The 22,401-nt window shown below is 36.2% G+C and overlaps 2 protein-coding genes across 2 annotated transcripts; both read right to left on the bottom strand.

The window, feature by feature from the left end:
- Window positions 1–10,275: 10,275 nt before the first annotated feature.
- On the bottom strand, window positions 10,276–11,773 carry LOC130998385 (uncharacterized). The gene is made up of 2 exons (XM_057923804.1): window positions 10,701–11,773; window positions 10,276–10,627 (listed from the first exon to the last, which is right to left on the bottom strand). Exons 1-2 carry the CDS (start codon window positions 11,771–11,773, stop codon window positions 10,276–10,278), a joined length of 1,425 nt encoding a protein of 474 aa, XP_057779787.1.
- A 3,046-nt stretch (window positions 11,774–14,819) lies between these two features.
- Window positions 14,820–16,856, bottom strand: LOC130998383 (GDSL esterase/lipase At5g03810-like). The gene is made up of 5 exons (XM_057923803.1): window positions 16,778–16,856; window positions 16,016–16,144; window positions 15,814–15,944; window positions 15,257–15,746; window positions 14,820–15,181 (listed from the first exon to the last, which is right to left on the bottom strand). The coding sequence occupies exons 1-5, from the start codon at window positions 16,854–16,856 to the stop codon at window positions 14,988–14,990; spliced, it is 1,023 nt and encodes a 340-aa protein (XP_057779786.1). The 3' UTR covers window positions 14,820–14,987.
- Between the last annotated feature and the right edge of the window lie 5,545 nt (window positions 16,857–22,401).

The raw sequence follows: 22,401 nt of genomic DNA, 5'->3' as shown, positions 1-22,401 counted from the left end.
GCTTCTTCATACCCTAACGATGCTCCTCCTTCTATATGAATGAAACATCTTTCTTCAGTAGAGAACTGAAGACTTTCATATGCCCTGCAAGGTTTTTGATGAACATCCCTGCAAAGTTAACAACTCCAAGAAAGCTTTGAAGCTGCTTCTTCTCCTTGAGATCTTCTGGAAATTTTTGGACCTTTTCCACAATATGATTTTGCAGAATTATCCCAGTCTCGTCGATCTCGATTCTCAGAAACTCCATCTTCTGAGTTGCCACGACTGCCTTCTTCTCAGACAACACCAATCCTTCTTGTTGACAAACATCCGCAAAGATCTCCAGATGCCTGACATGTTCATGAATGTTCTTTGATACAATAAGGATATCATCAATATAAACAAACATGAATGAAGAATAATCTTTAAAACGATTATCCATCTTCCTTTGGAATATCTGAGGCGCATTGGCTAGCCCCATTGGCATGACATTCTAGACATAATGTCCTTGTGGAGTTGAGAAGGTTGTGAACTTCTTACTCCCTTCCTCCATGCGAATCTGGTAAAACCCTGATTTGCAATCGAATTTTGAGAATACCTTTGCACTTCTGATGCAATTGATAAGGTGTTATCTGTTTGGGATGAAATAACCATCAAACTCAAGAATGTCATTAATTCCTTTGTAATTAATAACTAATCTTGATTTTCCTCTTTTGATCTACCCATGATTTCTCACCAGAAATCCAGGACTACTGTATGGCGAGTTCCCTGGTTCGATCAACCGCAAATCAATATGCTCCTTGATTATGCTGCTCATATCCTGTTGATCTTGAGTATTCATCAGGATTGGCCTGAACCGCACAAACTCATGCTCCTTTCCAGTTTTAACCTTCAAGTTAGCTTTGAGATGGTTCTTGTCCGACCATGCCAAAGGATCCTCATGATAACATTTCTGGATTCTCCTTTTGACATCGGCTATGGACAATTGTTCTTCTTTCCCAATATCTTTGTGTGATATTAAAGAGACTTTGAGGATTTGAGTTTCTTCCTCGGAGAGATCTGAAAATCCCTCGGCTCTGCATTTGAGCAGAACATCTCTGAACCTCCGTTGATCCTTCATTTGTGGTCGCCGGAGTCTGCCTTCATCACCACGCTTGCTGGGAAAGTTGACTGGCATAGCGCGATTAAAAGCTCCTTCAAGCCTCTGCACAATGATTTTGTGATCACAATTGGTTGTGAACACAAGCCTCCTAGCTTCATTATCCTGTGTATACCTTTTGAAGGTTCGCAGAAAATTATTCCCAAATAATATATTCACTCCCGTATCATGGAAATAGATTGGTGGAGTCTTGACCTTGTACCAAGGTGTTTGTCCTGCTTCGCCGATCAGAATTTCTATCTGTTTTACTTCTTTTGATAAGAGCAAAATCTTCTTTGAGAAATCTCTTCCTGTAATTCGAGGCAGTTCTTCTTTAACGTCTGTTGGAAAGACTCCCCATTTTGCTGTACAGATTCCTGCTCCTGAATCAATGTAGGCAGCAAAATATTCTGCCTTAAATTTCTCATATAACATCCCGATCGAGATGTAAATCGAGAATGGACTTGGCATTCGATCAACAACCTTTTTTCACCGATTGTGATCTCCATTCTTCTTCATTTCCTTGACCATGGTAGATATTTGTCAAGGAAATCTCTCCCTAGGATTAGGACGTCAGCTTCTTGTCCGGCTTTACCCTCGATCTTAAACTCAAAGCCTCTAATTAATCTCCAGAATTTCGATATATCGGTTACTTTCTGAATTTCTCAAGTAGTACAACGTATTGCAAGGAAATTGATTTTTCCTTTCAGTTGTATCAAATCTTGTGGAAATACTTCTCCATCCTTCTGGGCACTTGAGTTTTACCCTTAATCTTTGGACTGGTGCTTCCTGGATTATTTTTCTCTCGTAGGAATGAGAGAAACTTCTTTCCAAAGACCTGGATATCAGCCTTTCTCCTTGGAATGACAACCTTGGTGCTTCCAATCTGAGACTTTGATTATGCTTCAACACCTGTTTGTCTTTGACCTGGATGTCGATTTCCCTAATTGCTGGGATTTCAACTCGATCCGGGCTTATCGCCTTCGCCACCTCTTTGAATATTTCTGGGATCTCAATAAAATTTTTCCCCAGAAATAAATCCGTATGATGGGAATTTGATAGGGCATACGATACTTGATATGTAATCGAGTACGGCCTATTCCCCCTGTCAGCAGATCCTTCCTCTTGTAGTCCTGATAGAGTGTCAGGGCTCTGCTGAAGTCTGCATCTTGAAGATTATAAGACATCTATGGGTATAATTCGGTTATAATCAGCTTGGCATAGAGATTATCTGAGAAAGCTCTCACCACTGCATCTCTTGGATTTGTAATCCTCTTATTGCATATTGTAATATCAATTGGTAAATCAATTCCTATTGAAAGTGAGGATTTGATTACCAGCTGGATTGCTCCGATATGAATCCATTTCATCGCTGCTGCAACTTCTGTCTTTATTTTCGCGAGATCCCTCCGCACGTCTTCGGCTGGAACTAATTGGATATCCCGCAAGTTGATGTTGTCGGAAGAGTTTGGCTCAATTTTTTGATAAGCTGGATAAGCTGTTCCACCCTTGTCCTTCTGCTCCATTAGTCGTGTGACTGATGGGCGCCATTTCTCACTCGTTCAATCGCCGCTCTGGTCTCGGCGATTCCTATAAGGCGTTCATGGTAGAACTGAATACTCGTGATAATATCACGAATAATCTCTCCATCTTCTCCTCGACGAATATTTGTTACGAGGACTCTATTGTTCCAACTGAGGTCGTCTAGTAGACAAGTAGTTTCTCTTTCCAATTGTTGGAGAGAATTCATGTATACAATACATCTCGGACATTCGTCCGGATCCATAATTTTTTAATGGAGTCTCCACCCACATAGGTTAATTACAAAATAAATTAAATATAATATAATTTCTCAATAAAAACCCGCTCTGATATCATTTTGACGGCATTTTACCAGAGATCTTTAAAGAGCGCGGGTGACATAAGTTTTATGATTTTTTGAGAAGTATTTGAGTTTTTCTGTATATAAATATAAATCTATGGGTCTTTGTGCAATTAAATTATTGGGGTGGTTGATCAAAATTGCCATGTGTCATGATCCTAGGACACATCCGTAGAGAGGATGTCCTTAGGATATCATTTTCCCTATTAATCATAGACTACCTTTACAAAAAATCACCTAGACGGTCTGATTGTCAAACTTTTTCAATAGTTATTTATCTTTCACATAATCAATATTCATCCCAATTCAATTATGTCTAGTTTTTTATATTTTATTAATTACCACTCTAACCAGCTAATAGTAATATTATATATAACTATATTATTATTAATTTTAATTATAATATTTTCTGTAGTGTTAAAAAAATTATAATTGCAATCTATAAAAAAAAAATGACAAACTAATAAAATTTCAAAACATGTCAAACTCCTAACATAAATACAAAAACTGATATACGAAATTGAAAATAAGTAATCCGGTAATTAAAATAGATGAAAAAGAAGACACTTTTATAATATGTTGAAATATTGCTTATGGTCAATGAAAAAAGTACAAAATTTGATATTTTTTAATAATTTTTTTCAATATATTATATATTAAAAAATAGATGATCTTATCTATCTATTTAAATAAAATTTGCCCGACCAATAAAAAAAAGTACAGATGTCTGTATTTCAATGATGGAAAAAAAATGAGAAAGTGCTCTATTTTCATCTTGGTCGACCTATTTTTGTCAGCCTCTCAGATCTTTTCTCTTTTCTACTTGAAATGAACCCCCAAATCTTCCATGGGAATGAATCAATCGGTTTATGTCTTGTTGCAATAAAGTGAATTGAATTCGTCATTATCAGAATGACAAGTTCAGTTTAACTTTTTTTCTTATTTTGGACAAGTTTGTTCAAGGGTTAATGAAGCAACCTTTTTTCGAGAGAGAAGTTAAATTTGCGTCACAAGAATCATTACGATATGTATAACAAGAAATGAACGGAGGATATTTGGATAAGTTTATTCTATGCTGAATTTTAAACTCATAAAATCTGATCCTTAAAGGGACATTCAAATGGTGTGAATTTTTATATGTAAACAGCGAGATTTAGGTTCAAACTCCGCCACTCTCTCTTCTTCAAGTCAAAATTAAAAAATAAAAAAAATCATAAAATAGACAAAATCCTAATTTAATAGTTCGTTCAATGGTTTCAATTGATTTAACATTATGTGAAATTACTCCTGGAAATTAATCTATTTCTTAAATCAAAGCCTTCCTGTCTACTAGATCGTCAATATATATAGGGTGGACAGAGTGACAAATCACCCTATTTTAATATTATATAGATCATAAAATTATTGATATATATCTATAATCCAGATTTAACAACTTCGAATTTATTTAAATGAATATCAATCATAAAATTTAAATATACGACGTTTCAAATTTGTTCTTACTATTTTTCACTATAAATAACATTCTCATATGTATATATGAAAAGTGAGAGATAAAGAGGGGGCCGCTCAGAAGAGTTGGGGCTTGGGAGCTAGATGTGAGAGGGGTTTGGAGAAAGAAAGAAAACACCTGACATTTAAGAATTAAGACTATTTTAATTACACTGGTGAGTGGTGAATTCCCTCAGTCCAACCTCCAAATGAATATTTATCTTTTTCACTTACAAAACTCAACTTTTGTTTTATGAGTTAATTAATAGATCAATCTATATATTTTCATTTAGTAAAAGTAGGAGGGGTATCAACAAAATATGATGGACTTGCATGCAATATATGTATTTATGCATGCAAAGTCTGTTAGGCAGTTCGAAGAGGCCGGTGCATAGAGTTTTGTAACGTTAGTTAAGCACGGTGCATGAGGAGCTGTTACAGCTGATATCTTTTATTGTTTCTTATATACTCCATTCGTTTCATAAAAACAGATATATTTTTCCTTTTTTATCTGTCTCATAAAAATATACATACTCCATTTATAAGTAATAATTCTCCCACTAAACATCACACACTACAATTTACAGAATTTCTTAAAACTCGTGTTGTCTCATACTATGCATGTTTTTATTAGATGAAGAGAGTATATTGTATCTTCACATTCTTGTGTGTGTGGATTGTGTGCTTCAGTTTTAATTTGATTGAGAGAAAGAAGAGTGAATCAGATAAAAAAAGAGAGAATATTGAGCTAAGAGATATAGCTTGAGAGTTCTTTGTTCTCGTTTGATTTGTACTTTGTATTTCTTCTTCTCCGAGTGGTAATACACATCTTTGTTTATGCTTCATGGACATAGGCTACGGTCGAACTACGTAACTCCGGTGTCTTGCGTAATTTCATTTCTATTTCTTATTTTCTTTAGTTCGTTGTTCATCATCTTGGTGCCGATTTCCTTAGCAAGTGGTGCCTTATGCAGGAATGGGGGTTAGATCAGAAAAGATAGGATGATTAAGTTCAAGGTTAAGAAATTCACGGGCAAGAATGACAATTATTCGTTTTAAAAAAAAAGTTTTCAAAAAGAATGACAATTATTCTACATGTTTAAAAAACTTATGTTTATCGAATTAATAAAAAACAGTGTAAGTTATTCTAGATAAAGTGACAATACTTATGAATAAAAGTAATAGTTATAAAAATGATAATTATCTATATATAATAAGGTTATTGGCACCTAAATACACGAACTTTGCGTCAATTTTGATTTTTTTTATGAACTTTGAAAGTTGTCAAAAAATACACGAACTTTTAGAATTGTCAAAAATACATGAATTTTGGCTCATTTTGTTTTTTCCTACAAAATATATTGTTATAAAAAATTATATAAATAATTCTTTTATAATTAACTAGCTAGCTTAATTAAATTAAGTAATGATATATGACAATCGATATGGATATGAATTGACGAAGGACCCGTTGGATATAAAGACCCAAGAATCCGACGTATATGAGTAGGCAACAGTCTCCCTAGATCGAGAATCTAGTTTGATCAACCCCTAAGGGCATGTTTGATAGCCCTAAATAAAGCAAAATAGATAAATAATCATGTTTTATCTAAGTGTTTGATAGCAATATTGATTAACAAGAAGGCCTGCATTAAGGGAGAGGCCCGCTCTTATATCATTGTTCCACTGAGAAATTTAATATCTCCTCCCCCTGGTATTATTTATCTAGGTATTATTTATCTAAGTTTTATTTATCACCCTTTATCTCAATTTTATATCAAACACACCCTAAGAGCGTAGAAACCTCGACCCGTTGGCTATAGAATCAGCCAAGAAACTCGGTATATATGGATGAACGCCACAAGACCTTGCTCAAGTGTCTTGATAAGTTCTAAAACAAGTGAAAAACTCAACAAAAGATAATTCAACTCACTAAGCAAAAATGCTAATTTTTGTTTATATCAATGGTGTGTCCAAAACATATGATTTACAAGACTATTTATAGGCTCAAAAATGACTTTTGAGAGCCTAACACTAATATCAATATTTAAGACTCTTAAATCACATAATTACACACTAAAATGTAACCACAAATGACTCTTCAACTTGGCTGCACTTTTTGGTCGAAAATTCTACTTATTTTCTCTTCAATTGGGCTTCAAAAATCATATGTGTAATGATCCCACACTTCAAGTTGGAACAAGCCCATCAACTTGAATAATATTCACCATTTGGCCCAATGTAGATTGGTCTTGGACTTGGGCTTTAATTTGAGCAACTAAAACTAACATGGACTCCTTTATTTGTTGTGTAGTTGGCCCCTTTTTTTTATTAACTCAATAACCTGACTTGTAGTCGATAAGCTGCCCGGCACTGCTCACATCAACAATTATTCATGGTGACATGATTTTTTTTAAAAAATATATTTCTTAATTAAAATGACATCATTTAAAAAAAATTAAATAAAATTACTTGGATCATTTATTATATACTCGACACTGTATGCCTTGATGATAAGCAGCTTTGCAAAACTTCTTAAGGCATAGCCGCCCTACAATGTCCGCAATATTCAGATACTCGTCAAAAGTATCCACATAAACACACATGTGGCTAGTTGCCGCATAGCCACCGTGCATTTCTGCAACGGACTGAGCGACACCCGGCCCGTAGCATCTCGCTCCATGCGGAAGTAAGCATCCACCCCTTGCACACCATCAACGATGCACAAAAATAACTCCTTCTGCATCAGAAAACGACGTCTGAAAAATATTGGGCCATACACTGGGTCGTCGTTAATCTTGTAGAAGTCGTTGATGGGCGGCCTCATGATCACGATATACAAAGCCCTTGTTGGAGATAACTCTTTGGGGTGCTTGGTTTGTGAAAAATTCTTCGACAATTTCTTGTTATTTTTTTTCATTTCCCCATCGAATGAAGAAGCAGAGATCAATGAAGCCATTTTGAGAGAGGGAAGAAAAATTGATGAAAGAATAGAAGAGAAATGAAGAAGCATATGTAGAGAAAGTGTGAAGATTAAATAGAAGAGAAAAAAAAAATCGATCAAAGGAGTCATTTCATACGTACTGTTGCCTTTTTTCAAATTTAAAATCTTATTTTTTGGTTTAATAGGCGAGTGTAATACACATCTTTTTTAAAGGAGAACAAACTCGACTCGTCCAATCGAGTCAAGCGACACTGCATTGATTGACTCATCCACTCGGGTGACTCGAGTTATCTAATGTGGATGATTTTATTACTTTTATTTGGTATTTTAATAGCAGTATAAACTCAACTCTATTGTATAATAATTATAAATTTTCCAAAAATCAACTTCATACTTCCTCCGTCCACCAATTCAAGGCCTACTTACCTTTCTAGTTCGTTCACCAACTCAAGGCCTATCTATTTTTAGTAACTTTTTATTAATTTTTTAATTGTGGGTCCCAATAAACAATATACTTTTTCTACACTCAACTAATAAACAATACATTTTGTGGGTCCATTTTTCCACTCAACTAATAAATATTACACTTTGTGGGTCCCTTTCTCCACTCAACTAATAAAAATACATTTTTCTCTTAAAACTCGTGTTTTGCCTCCTAAGCCTTGAATTAGTGGACGGAGGGAGTACATTTCACTCAATAAAAAAAACATTTTTATATTTCCTAATATTGAATTATCTTTTTTTAACATAATCATATCATATATATTTAGAAGTTCTTTCTTGATAGTTGATAGTATTTAATTATAATTAATTCCAATTAACATAGAATAAATTATATATTTTAAAGTATATTTTGATTGTTAAAGTCTGAAAGAATAATTAATTATTAATTTATTAAAAAGCTTGTTGAATAATGAATCATGATTGATGATAAATGATGAGACCGAAGTGTAGGGTGTGTTTGCTTTTTATCCCTCTAAATGAAGGGATAACAAAAATTTATGTCTTTAAATATCTCATTTTATATCTCACATTTTACACAAAAGAGAAGTTCTCCATTTTTCCTTCCTTATTTTTACTGTGAAAATAAGGAAGGAAAAATGGAGAACTTCTCATTTGTGTAAAATGTGGGATAAGAAATGAGACATTTAAAGTCATAAATTTTGATTATCCCTCATTTTCCCTATATGGGATCCTCTGTCCCAAAATATAGTGTGTACCACATGTACCACTCTTCATTTCTTTATATTTTAAAATTATTTTTTATTCAATTTTAATTTATTATGCTTTTATATAATATAAAGATAATTAACAAGGGTTCACTCATCCATTTAGGGTTTATAATTATTTTTTATTTATTTATTTGAATTAATAATAGATTATTGGGGCGGAATTTAAAGTACCCACTTTGGTTAGTTATCTTACAAAATTACCCACTCATATAAGATGTCTTATAAAACTACACACTTTGCAATTGATGGTGATAGGTTTGCATCGTTTTCCGTAAAAGTTCTTACACTTTTCTTACACAAGTACAGTTGTGTAAGAAAATGTGTAAGAGAGGTAGTTAAATATGACTCTAAATCTGAGGAAATGACATTATTTGCTAACTTACGTCATTATTTGTAACCCTAAAATGCCTTAAGTTCGAAAAAATAAGGACAGATTTTCATGTTATTAAACATCTATAAGAAAGTTGAAAAAAAATTAAATGAAGCGTATTATGAAACAAGTTTTTTTTTTTGAAGCTAATACAACAATTACCCGCCTGTTAATCGTAGCCGTTAACAGTAGCCGGTTGGAAATGGATCCCGGCGGCTACTGTGACCGGCTAGGATTAACAGGCGGGTAAATACTTCATTAGCTTTAAAAAAACTTCTAGTTTCATAAAACTCTTGATTTTAAATTTTTAAACAGACCTAATTTTTATTATTATTATAAACTTAAAGGGTGATTGGACAATTCACGGGTACAATGCAGCTTTTTAGGGTGGGAATCTCTTTGCAGTAAATTCACGAGAAGGAGATTGACAAAATAAACTCAATAAGTCTAAATTTATTTAGTTTATTTGATTGTATATGAATTAATATTGTAACACATAAAATAATAGCAAATGGTGGATAAAAAAAATTACAAAATCATATATTATGAATCAATGAAACATAATACACCTTACCACCAAGTACCCGCCAGAAATATGTAGCCGGCTGCCGTAGCCGTGGGTAAGAAATTACTCACGGCTATAGCGGACGGCTACTCATTACTGGCGGGTAAGTTATTAAATGTTTTTAAATTTTTCATATCATTTTATATAATATTCATATTTTTTTACCCTTAATTTACTACTATTTCTTCTATTTATACACGAAACCTATTTTTTTTTAATTATAAGCTTAAAGGGTGATTGGACAATTCATATGGCTACAATGCAGCTTTATAGGGTGGGAATCTCTTTGCAGTAAATTCACAAGAAGGAGATTGACAAAATAAACTCAATAAGTCTAAATTTATTTAGTTTATTTGATTGAATATGAATTAATATTGTAACACATAAAATAATAGCAAATGGTGGATAAAAAAAATTACAAAATCATATATTATGAATCAATGAAACATAATACACCTTACCACCAAGTACCCGCCAGAAATATGTAGCCGGCTGCCATAGCCGTGGGTAAGAAACTACTCACGGCTACAGCGGACGGCTACTAAGTACTGGCGGGTAAGTTATTAAATGTTTTTAAAATAATTTTTCATATCATTTTATATAATATTCGTATTTTTTACCATTAATTTACTACTATTTCTTCTATTTATACACGAAAACCTATTTTTTTTTAATTATAAGCTTAAAGGGCGATTGGACAATACATATTTGCACGATCGACGTGTGTGACCAGACCCGCCACAGAGACCACACGTTTTGGGTGCTCGTTTCTTGCTACTAGTTGATGCCTCCGCTGTTGATGTGTTTTGAGTCGGCCTTTCACCTGCGGATCGAACTCGAGTTTCCTTTGGACGACCAGCTTGTCGCCGAGAGAGATTTGGTAAAACAAGCTGAGATGCAATTTGGAAAGGAATATTCCAATTCTCTATGGGAGGCAAGTGGTTAACGTCACGAGAGTATGTGTCAACTAGTGAACTGCTCCAGTAGTAAGAGTGCACGTAATCCTCCACTGACTCGTTCGCCTCACTGCAAAAAAAAACGATTATACATATTGATCATTTAATAATGGTAATTGAGGTCATGAATAGAAATGACATACGTAATGGCTGCAATCGCATGAGAACACGGCATCTGGTCCAGGTCGAATTCGTTGCATTCACAGCTCTGCTTTTGAAGGTCAACCATATAATGGCGACCACTAGCACGAACCCTGTATTTTCTCTCGGTGGTCCTCTTGGCTGTGTAACGATGACTTTTTACAAGTTCTGCACTGAGCTTCTGTTTTGCCTCCGGAGTCAGATTTTCATCGCTCTCTTGTGCGGCCGCAAACCTGTCGTTGAACCACTGTTCGATAACTAATCTGACTGCCTCCAACATCGAGCAAATGGGAAGACGCCTGGCCCACAACAAACGTGCATTAAAACTCTCGGCGGCATTGGATGTAAGGAAACTGTAACGGGACACAGGACATTGTGATCGTGCCCACTTCTCCGGTCCTACGCGCAATAACTTCTCGTACGCCTTTGGCTTCAGAACAGCCATGGCTGACATTGCACGCGTGTAATCTGATTGCTCGTAGGCGTATGCAGTATGGCGGAAAAGCTCAGCAACACCGGGCCCGCAACCCTTGATCTTGTTCAACAAGTGGTAGTAGCAAATACCGTGAGTAGCATTTGAAAACTCGCTCTTCACAGCATTAGCGATGGAGACATGCGCATCACATACAATAAGTAAGTTATCGGGCTCGCCGCAAGCACCTCTCAGATGTGACATAAACCACTTCCACGACTCATCATTCTCGATCGGACCGACACCGATCGCCAAGGGAAAAACTGTCTCGTTTCCGTCTTTTGTCACGGCGACAAACAAAATGCCACTATTTTTTCCCTTCAGGTGTGTGCCGTCAACCACAATCACTGGTCGAAGGTGAAAGTAGAAAGGTGAGATGGAAGCCGCAAGAGCAACAAACAAATGTTTGAACCGGCAGTCTATGTCTACTTCCAAACCAATCAAGGTGTCAGGATTCGCTTCCTTCAGGGCATACAGATATCTTGGGAGCAGGAGGAACGAATCATCAACTCGACCGTATATCATCTCCATCCCGAGATTTCTTGCACGCAGCGCGACATCATATTTGATTTTGATGCCGAAATCGCGTACTAACTCAGCCATGATGGATTTCGGCTTAATGACCTCTCCATCATCGCGTATTCTGTTTGCCACAAACGCTGCAACCACCTTCGAGTGCGCCTTGATTTTTTTAATTAGCTGTGCGCAAGTCCCCTTCGCATGAATGCTCTTTCAACTTATGCACTCTCCACATCCCTCGGCCGTGACTAGACGCACGAAGATCGAAATTGCAGTTGTCAGAGTGCTTGCACGAGAAATAGACTCGTCCCGGATCTGAACGGACAACTTTTGTCTCAGTGCCTCGCTTCATGTTCCACAAACCAACAGCAATGATCAGGTCGTCTTTGCTGTTGTAAAAAGAATTCTTCTGCAGATCATCAACTCTAGAAGGGTCACTCTCGCGAGCAACCAGCGAAGCCGAGGCGTCCACTGGAATCAAGGGAACTAACCAATTAGTTAGATCACCGGTCTCGACTGTCGGATCTCCGTCACGTGTTGTACTTTGTCGGATCCAATCTGCTCGCTCGGTCTCCGTGAAATTGATTAGATCGTTGTCTAATAAATCCCTAGAGGCATCAGAAGCAGTGCCCACCTCGAGCGCAGGGTCAAATTCTTCGTCATCTTCCTCAGAATCATCATCGTCTCCTGATGCAACCGAGGCTTCAGCTTCGTGCTCAGGTTCATCATCTGTCCGCACATTGTTCAATCTCCCACATACTTCATTAAGCCTTTCGGTTTGATTCCATGCAGATTCGTCTAGCGGTTGTCCATCCCATGTAAAATATTGTCGTGGAGGCGAGCTCTGGACACCATGAAACGACGTATGATGATACGGCGTCTCATACTGACTGCATTGTGCTTCATCTACGTGTCCCGAAGGTTCAGCAAAATCAAAAGTAGGGATGTAGGCTTCTGCTTCAATCGGACCGTTGTAGTGCTCAACGTACACCATGGGATAGTCGACAGTTGCCAACAAGGCTTCCATGTCATCGTCTGTGGCCAAGCCACATTTCGTCTCCCTACCAAATAGATTGGTCGCCAAATAATACAATTGGTAGCTCGAGCTCAACGAATGCGTCCTCATAATATTGTTGATGCTGCACATCAGGCTCTCAATAGTTTCGTTGACGAGGGGAAGGACCTCTGTAGCCCCACCAACATAGTATATACCATCGACGAGTCCGTTGTATCTCACATATATGTATCTAACGAATTCCATCTATAAAAACACATAAAATGTGGTATTAAAATATGCATAAACGCTTTAAAAATTCTCATAAATATAACATAAAACATTCAAACTATTAATTACACAAACAATATATGAGAAAATCACCTCTTCAAGTAGAATTTGAACACCAATTGCACCAACTATCGCACAAACCACTTCTCAAATCTTGAGGGTTTCAATTTCTCAATTTTTTAACTGAATACTCTTTCTACGAGTATTTGGATTTATGTTTTCTCATTCACAAATGCAGCCCTATTATAGACTAATATTAGATTCCTTTGTACAAATTCACGTGAAATGTATTGTTCATTCATTCAGTACACTTCAATATATTATTCAATGTGCAATCAAATGCATGCAGAAAGTGAGCATTAAAGCCTCATTACAATCCAAATTTGTGCAGTCACCTTATCTCTTATTTCATGTGGACATGTACTTTTTTGACTAAAACATTAACAAAAAAATAGAAATACACAAAAAAGGGATACATATGTTACTTTCAAACATTCATAACAAGGTAAAATATTTTACAACCATATGTATTACTTCAAAATGATTTTTTTGTCCCAAAAAAAATATTAGCCGCCACGAAATCGTAGCCGGCGTCACTAGCCGTGGGTGAAAAATTTCACACGGCTAGTACGACCGGCTATGAAGTTCTGGCGGCTAATTGTTTTTTAGAGCTCAAATATTTTTTTGTTCAAATTCCAGGAGTTTCAAGTGTTTTCTTCAAAAATAGCCTATTATTTTATGTGTTTACTGTATTATTTTGTGTTCAATCAAATCATGCATAAAGTGAGTATTATTACCCCACTATAATCCAATTTTTTGCAGATTCAGTATCTCTCATATTTCACATCAATGTATACTTCTTGTAATATAAAAAAAATAAAATTAAAAATTTAAATAAAAACTCTAAAATAAGGTATTCGTGTTATAATATAACATTACTAAGAGGGCTAAAAAATTCACTATTATGTATATTATGCAACAAAAAAATATTATGAAACAAATGGCGTAATTAGCCGCCGGAATTTCATAGCCGCTGTACAGTAGCCGTGTATGTTTTGGACCGGCGGCTACTGTTCACGGCTATGAATTTCCGGCGGCTAATTATGCCATTGATTTCAGAATATTTTTTTGTTGCATAATATACATAATAGTGAAATTTTTAGTCCTCTTACTAATGTTTTTATAACGCAAACGTAAGCTAATTTTTTTATAACTTTTCAAACATACAGTATACATTAGATTGTGAAAGTGACGTGAGTTGGGCAATTATTGTCTCTTCATCAGATTTTTAACTTGTGAAAGTGACGTGAGTGAGACATTTTACAAAAAACGAAGCATGTCAGGCTTACTTTTACAAAAAACCAAGCATGTCAGGCTTTGACTTTTTGACTTTGGCTTGGGTGGGTAGTTTTGTAAGACAACTTATAAAAGTGGGTAGATTCGCCTATTCACAGTAGATTATTTGGGTTCATTAATTCAAAGTTGGGGTATATAACTTTTTAAATTTTAATTTTTCAATGATAAATACTAATTACAGTTTATAATATAATAATAATTTTTATTTTTATAAAAACTAATTTACAAAACAAAGAAATGAAGAGTGGTACACGTGGTACACACAATATTGTGGGACAGTGGATCCCATCTGCATTTTCCCATCCATCAAAGTGAACACACCCTTATACTATAAAAGGAAGAATTTTGATTTAATTGATTTAAAAATGTCGCGCACCATTTCCTTACTCGCTGAATAATTATGGCATTAAGATCTGCTCATAGATTATAGTTATAGAAGAAGTAGAGCCGAGAGAGATTAATTCGATGATAGTAGCTACTTATAATTAACAAACATATATCATCTTATTGAGGAGGCTAGCAACACATACATACACAAGTGGAATTTTTTTTTTTTTTTTTTTTTTTTTTTTTTTTTTTGAGGAATACACAAGTGGAATTAATATCACATTCTTGTTGATAACCAAACTATGAAAACAGAGTTATGGTAGGTAGTAATTAAGATATAAGGTCAAATCCCTGTTCCAGAAGAGCCTGTGCCAATTTCTCATTAGCTGCTTGGGAGGGGTGAAACCCATCCCAGAACACATACTGCGTCGCGTTCGAGCATGTCCCCATCGATCCTGCGTTGCACAGAATCGATGTTTCAACCGTACCTGTTCCACAACATGCTCTCCTCGCTTCAAGGAATCCTGCAAATCACCACATTAACTCCACTTAGTTGTTTCCCAGATGAAAAAATGATTATGATATTGTAATTTACACACCAGCGTCGCTGGGGTTGGAAATCAAGTCTAGCAGAGGCTGGTAGATGTCGAAGACCACGAGTTTGAGGCCAGGCAAGCTGGCCTTGAGATTCTGAGAGGTGGAGTTCAATTTGTGGTTAAAGGCAACGGCGTCGTTGTTGAGCCTCGCCACGCACTCATTGCCTCCTCCCCCGAATAAGGTTATTGCCGCCGGCAGGCATCCCGCCGGTGGTAGACTCGTGACTCCGATTCTTCGCACTCCGAGTTTGTACAGATTCTGTATGAAGGAAGAGTAGGATTTCAACAGGATGTTGGAGAAGTTGTCGGGAGAGTAGAGTCTGTTGAGGAAGGGATTGATGTAGTAATTCTGTATGAAATCACTGCTCCCTGCGCTCAGGAGGTGGATTCCGCCTGAGAATATGTCGTCGGCTTTGCTCCTTCCCACCATGTTCACCACCTTGCTCTGCCACTCCTTGTAGTTTTGCAGCTGCCGCGTCAATGTTACAGCCCTCTGCAACAAAATTCAACTCAACTCTTTTGACTTTGTGTGTACTATTATGAAGGTGGAAGCAACATACATATAGCTGGGCTGTTCTGTCATAGTAGCCGGAAGCAGCCGACGCGAAGTTGACGCCGGTGAGGACCTTATTCCCTGTGGCTTCATGGCTGAGGTACGCCGGCGGATACGAGCTGAAGCCCAAGTACTCAGCTGCATGCACACAAATTTAATTAATGAGAGAGAGAGAGGGGTAGCGGTGTGGTTGTGGAAAGTAAAGTTACCAGTGAAGTCAGTGGCGAGCTTGCCGTTGCAGAACCTTCCAGTAGGGGCATGGGTGACATAATCTCTTCCATAAGGAAGGAAGTTTGCTTTGATTAACGTATCCAAGTTGTTGTTGTTTCCGACATCATCTTTAATGAATCAATCGGTTTGTGTCTGTTGCAATAAAGCGAATTCAATTTGTCATTATCAGGATGACATACAACTCCTACACACCGTGGCGTATCACCAAAATAAAGTTCAGTTTCAACTTTTTTTCTTATTTTGGACAAGTTTGTTTATGGGTTCAAGATTTAAGCAAGCCGTTTTTAAGCGAGAGAAACAGAATTCCAGTGCAAACGCAGCCAGTTGCTTTGAGCTACTTCTAATGATCGGTTGATATAGCCTACAATTCAAATTAATACTCCCTTGGTTCTAACTATGTAAGCTGATTGAGTTTTGCACACAGATTTAAAAAGTTATTGAATAAGAAAATTATACAAGTAACTCTAAGATATGCCCATATTTGTTATTTGATAATTCATTAATACTAAAATTAATTAAAGAGTTGGATAAAAGTATGTTAGTAAATAAATTAAAAATACATCAATTTTATAGAAACCAACTTATATATTTTGCACATTTTAAAAAGAAAAAAAAGCAAAATCTTTATAATTAAGACAAATGGAGTACATTTCTCTTTATTTATTTATTTTTTCTTTGACAGATAATTCAAGTGTTATGATACTCCCAAAATCATCGCATTGTGTAAGAAGAAAGGTCACCCGTGTGCATGTGTTGGCCTAGCGGTAGGACGTTAATGTCTAAGATCCGACTCCGAGGTCCTGAATTCAAGTCATTCATTGCGCAATCTTTAAATTTTTTTATTTACTTATGTAATTTATCAAAAAAAAAATCACCCAAGTTGTGATTGGATCAACGGGTATAGAATCCACTAAGAATCCACTAAGATGATAATTTAAACTTTATATTAATATATATGTGTGTATGTGTGTGTGATGAAAGTAACTTAGTAGTATTATTTTGTTAACTAATTTTTTAAAAAAATTGTAGCTTAAGTGTTTCTCTCCTTTATAAGAATTAGCATAAATGATGTGCATTCACACAAAAAAAGAAATTATTTTAATAAATAATCTTGTATAAGTGTAAATTTATATTTTATAAAATATCATTAGAAAATAAAACATATTAGAGTATTTCCACGTCAGCTGAGGAGTTAGTTAGCTAAAGTTGTTAGTTGAGAAAGTTAGAAGTTAGTTAGTTGTTAGTAGCTTAATTTATATCTATTTGTATCTATGGAGTTAGCTTTAGCGATGGTTGTATATATACGGTTGTAGTTCTTTATTCATGTAATTTCAGTTTTCATATTTTTTATAATGAATTCAGAAAATCTCTCTCAATCTCTCTGGCTCAGCTTATGCTAACATGGTGGTGTTTAAAGTCAAGCTTAATCCTGATTATACTCTTGACAACTTAAAAACTCGATTGGTGGCAAGGGATTTTTTGAACAGCTGGCAGGTGTGGATTTCTTAGAACCGTTTAGTCCAGTGGTAAAGTCAGCTTAGATTGGTATTTTCTTTGACAGCAACTAAAGAATGGCAGATCCAACAATTAGATATTAATAATGTCTTTCTCAATGGGGGCACTAACATATACTCCCTATATATGGCCCAGCATGTAGGATTTGAAGATCACATCCAAACTATGTTTATAAATTGAAAAAGGCTATATATGGCTTGAAGCAAGCTCCTCGTGCCTGGTATGACACTCTAAAGGCTGAAATTTGCTCTCTTGGTTTCATCAGGCCAGCCTCTGATTTCTCTATATTTTATCAAAACAAAGGTGATTCCCTTACCATCATTCTAGTGTATGTAGATGACATACTTATTACTGGTAATGATCCTGCCTTTGTCAGTTCTATTATCACTCATTTGCATTAGAAATTCTCTGTAAAACATCTCGACACTGTCAATTACTTTCTAGGCATTGAGGTCCAAGATTCTACAGGCAGCTTTACACTATGTCAACAGAAATATCTTCATGAGCTGCTTACAAAAATCAAAATGCTTGACTTTAATCCCTGCTCTACCCCTATGAACCCAACTATTAAACTCTCTAAGGCCACTGGTTCTCCATTTGAGGATGCTACTTTGTATAGAAGCACAATTGGTGCATTTCAATACTTAACTCTCACCAAACCTGATATAGCTTACTTAGTTAATAAGCTCAGTCAATTCTTGGCTGCTCCTATTGATCAGCATTGGAGTGCTTGCAAATGGCTGCTCTGGTATCTCAAGGGCACATATTCTCTTAAGCTTTATTTTCATCCTGCTTCTTCATCACAGCTGGTCAGTTACCCTGATGCTGACTGGGCTAGTTGTGTTGATGATAGAAGATCTACTGGTGGACATTGCATCTTTATAGGCCCAAATCGGCCCAAATCTCCTTACTTGGTCAGCTAAGAAACAAGATGTTGTTTCTAGGACTAGGAGTAGTGTTGAGTCCAAGTATCGCAATTTAGCTATAGCCACCACAGATGTTGCTTGGGTACAAGCTCTTTGTTCTGAACTTGGGATCAAGCTATCTAGTATTCCCAAAATTGGTGTAACAACATAAGCGCCATTTCTCTTACTAGTAACCCCGTTTTCCACGCTCGAACAAAACATATTGAGATTGATATTCATTATGTTCATGAAAAAGTGTTAGATGGCACAATAGAGGTTGGTCATGTGCCTTCTTTGGATCAGCTTGCTGATATTTTCATCAAGCCTTGTGATGACTCTTGGTTTAAACTGCTTCGAGCTAGCTCGGTTAAATCTGCATGATTCTAGCTTTCCAAACTCTAACACCAGCTGAGTTTCAAGGGGGTGTATTAGAGTATTTCCACGTCAGCTAAGTAGTTAGTTAGCTAAAGTTGTTAGTTGAGAAAGTTAGAAGTTAGTTAGTTGTTAGCAGCTCAATTTATATCTATTTATATCTATAGGAGTTAGCTTTAGCAATGGTTGTATATATACAGTTGTAGTTCTTCATTCATGTAATTTCAGTTTTCATATTTTTGATAATGAAATAAGAAAATCTCTCTGGCTCAGCTTATGCTAACAAAACACGACCAAAAAGAAAAAAAAAATTGATATGAAATTCATGTTTAGTTTTTAGGTTTCATCTTTACATAATTAATTTTAATTTATGGATTCTAGTCAAACTTAACTTCTTATAAAGCTACTCCATTCGTCCGACAAAAGTATGTCACTTTGATTGGGTACATGTTTTAATAACATGGATGTTGATTTTTATGTAGTGGAGAAAAATGGTTGCACCATTGTATGAAATGAGTGTTTTTTTTTTTTTTTTTTTAATAAGGGCTATTTATAAGGATAAATGATAAGGAAAAAGTGCGGAGACATGTTTTAAAAACATAAGTGTTATACTTTTCACGAACGTTAAAAATGGCAAAAGTGACATACTTTTGGCAAACAGAGAGAGTATTAAATAAATAATTTATTTTGTAATTCTAAATTATTAAGTTTATAGAGTGAAAAATACTGACCAATGTGGATGAAGAGTTCTAATGGATACTAGTACTTAAATACTCCCTTTGTCCCCTAAATAACTTCCTAATAGGGGACGACACATGTTTTAAGAAAAGTTGTTAAGTGTATTGATAGTGGAGAAACAATATATAATTAGCATTCAAAATGGTGAAAATGTGTTATAATTAGTATTGATAATGGTGAAAGGTTGAAAAGTAAGAATAAATAAGTGGTGGGGTAATGTCCCAAAATGGATAGGAAGTTATTTGGGAGATGTCCCAAAGAAGAAATATATGAAGATATTTAGGGGACGAAGGAATTATGTTGGGTCCTGGAAGGTCACTGAACTGGTGTATGGGGGGAGAAATACACCAGTAGGTTATTTTAAAACTTTTGCAATAACTGAAGTTAGTATCTCAACTGATACTAAAAAGTGTTGACTGAAGTGAGTCAGTGAAAAGTAAGATCAGTTAAGAATAGGGTGAAGACTGATATTGATAGTATTTCATCACGCCGGGTTTCCAAAATACTAAACATACTTGATTCATCACGCCGGGTTTCCAAAATTTAATAAATATTTGAAAACTAAAATTCTTAAGTCAAGGACACCAACAATATCCTTACTCGATTTTCTTTATTAATTGGATAACCAATTAAATCATAAATACTTTTATTGCATAATGCAATGCAATTTCATGTCATGCTTAAAGCATATGATAAGTAATTACTTAAAATATACACATAATAATAATATAATATCATTACGTAAATTATCTTTAAAATAATTAATCAAACTAATATGATAGTCTAATTAAATAAAATGATGCAGTCCCTTTAAATGAAAATCTGCACAGCCCAAGCTAATTAAGCAATAACAGGGCCCATCTTTTAAATAACTGAAACTAAATTAAGGCCCAGCATTTTCTTTTTTAAAAATAAAAAAAAACGGCCCAAGTGGTTAAGCCCAAAGCCCATCCCAACTCCAAACCTTATTAACACCTTTCTTCAACACACCCACACACACACAAACACACGCACCCAGCGGTTGCGCCGCCCAGCCTCCCTCTTCCTCCTTCTCTCTTCCGGCAGACGACGACAGCCACCGCCGGACACGCCGCCGCCCCCTGACTCTCCTCTCCCTCGCCTCTACTCTCTCTTCCTCTGAATCTCCGGTGCACAGCAGCAACAAGCCACTGTCACCATCAAAGGACTCCCTCTATTTCCAAGCAACGACGATGAGACCGCCGCCGCTCTGAGCCCTAGCCCCCACATCGCCGACTCTCCTGCTCGATTCCCGGCGACCGCAGCTCCTTCCACGGCCGCAGCCCTCAACCACTCTCACCCCCGACCTATCCTCTTCCTTTGACTCCGGCGACTCAGGGCAGCGAAGGCTGCCGCCGACCGCGTCTCCCCTCTCTCACCGAACCCGGCGAAAACAGCCTCCACGTTGCCTCCGCCTTCCTCCTTGGCGACGGCGAGGCGCCGCCGCCTCCCTCGGCTCTCTCAGCCTTCCCCTGTTCACAAACCCAGCAGCCCAGCAGCAGGAGTTAACTACCGTCACCGGCCGCCGCGCACCACTCTCTTTCCGAAACATCCGGCGATCAGCCATGACAGCCTCCGCCGACGACACACCCTCACCCTTCCCGACTCAAACGCTCCAAAACACCCAGATTTGACAAGCAAAAATCAAAACTCAAGACTCCATCTTTTATCCTTTTTCTTTCGTATAAAATTGACATGCTTCATGTATATAAGTATATATATAAACAGAGATGTATATGTATTTCTTGTATTGGCTCAGTGTGATAATGTTATGCTTGGTCTGAAATGAATGGATGAATGCATATGTTTCTCCGATTGGAGCTTTTGACTTTATTAAAACTCAAGAAGTTAACATAAGTTGAAGATAGAAACCTTTTTGAAAGAATTCAGCTGGTTTGTTGCCGGGGAGAAATCTGCCGATGAAAAATTGTTGCTGGGTGAGAAATTTGGTGAATGGGGGCTTCTTTTGAAAGAATAGATGGGAATAGTAAATGGCTACGTAGATACACCCTTTCCACACATTTTTTTTTTATCAAAATTAAATATCCAGGAGGTTATTGAATGGATTGGGCTCAATAGTGGCTCAATGGGCTTCATCCTCACCACTTCATAGCAATTAAAACTAGGTAAAAAAAAAATATGAAATCAAAGCCCAACACACATAAATGATTAAAGTCCACTATAGACTTTAATTTAAATCTTGTAAAAATTCATACAATTATATGTAAAATATTTTAGATATTCACATACTCATATTTAAATTAATATGCAATGCACACAAATTTAAATAACTTAAATATTTACAAAAACTTTTGTAAATCATTTTTGTTGGAAATAAATAAATTCGTTTTCTTTATCCGGCGTGAATCACCTTAACTACTAAGTTCAAAATTTACTCTAAACTTAGCTATAAGGAAACGGGGTATTACAGTTAAACCAAGCTAGCAAGTAGCAACAATGTTCATCCTCAAAGCATTTAATAGTTAATACACTTGCATAAATAAATATTGTGTAGCTCGGCGAAGGCAGGATTCTTACAGTAGAGCCATTAAATATTAATTCTCAATATATCAATAATCACTTAAATTCTCATAGTCACATCTTGGTGCCTAAAGATAAAATGCTATCTCTTTCCGTTAAAAGATTCCGTAACGTCCCAACTTTGTAAATACATGAAACTTATAGTATAGAACGTTCTACAATGATCAAGATAGTGATTTTGACTATATTTAAAATTATAATAGAACTGTTATACATAGATACTCAATAAATTAGTATCCCGACTTGTGGCATAAAGATAAAATATTACTCTTGAT

Source organism: Salvia miltiorrhiza, chromosome 8 (genome assembly GCF_028751815.1).
Source record: "Salvia miltiorrhiza cultivar Shanhuang (shh) chromosome 8, IMPLAD_Smil_shh, whole genome shotgun sequence".
NCBI classification, from domain to species: domain Eukaryota; kingdom Viridiplantae; phylum Streptophyta; class Magnoliopsida; order Lamiales; family Lamiaceae; genus Salvia; species Salvia miltiorrhiza.
Note: the sequence above shows the minus strand (reverse complement) of the source record. Positions and strands in the feature narration are given on the sequence as shown.

Coding starts and splice junctions, on each gene's coding strand:
- LOC130998385 (XM_057923804.1), bottom strand. CDS start 11,773: ATGGCTGAGTTAGTACGCGATTTCGGCATCAAAATCAAATATGATGTC. Junction 10,628..10,700: donor CATGCGATTGCAGCCATTAC/GTATGTCATTTC, acceptor TTTTTTTTGCAG/TGAGGCGAACGAGTCAGTGG.
- LOC130998383 (XM_057923803.1), bottom strand. CDS start 16,856: ATGAATGACTTGAATTCAGGACCTCGGAGTCGGATCTTAGACATTAAC. Junction 15,945..16,015: donor GCTCGCCACTGACTTCACTG/GTAACTTTACTT, acceptor GTGTGCATGCAG/CTGAGTACTTGGGCTTCAGC. Junction 15,182..15,256: donor TTCCAACCCCAGCGACGCTG/GTGTGTAAATTA, acceptor GGTGATTTGCAG/GATTCCTTGAAGCGAGGAGA.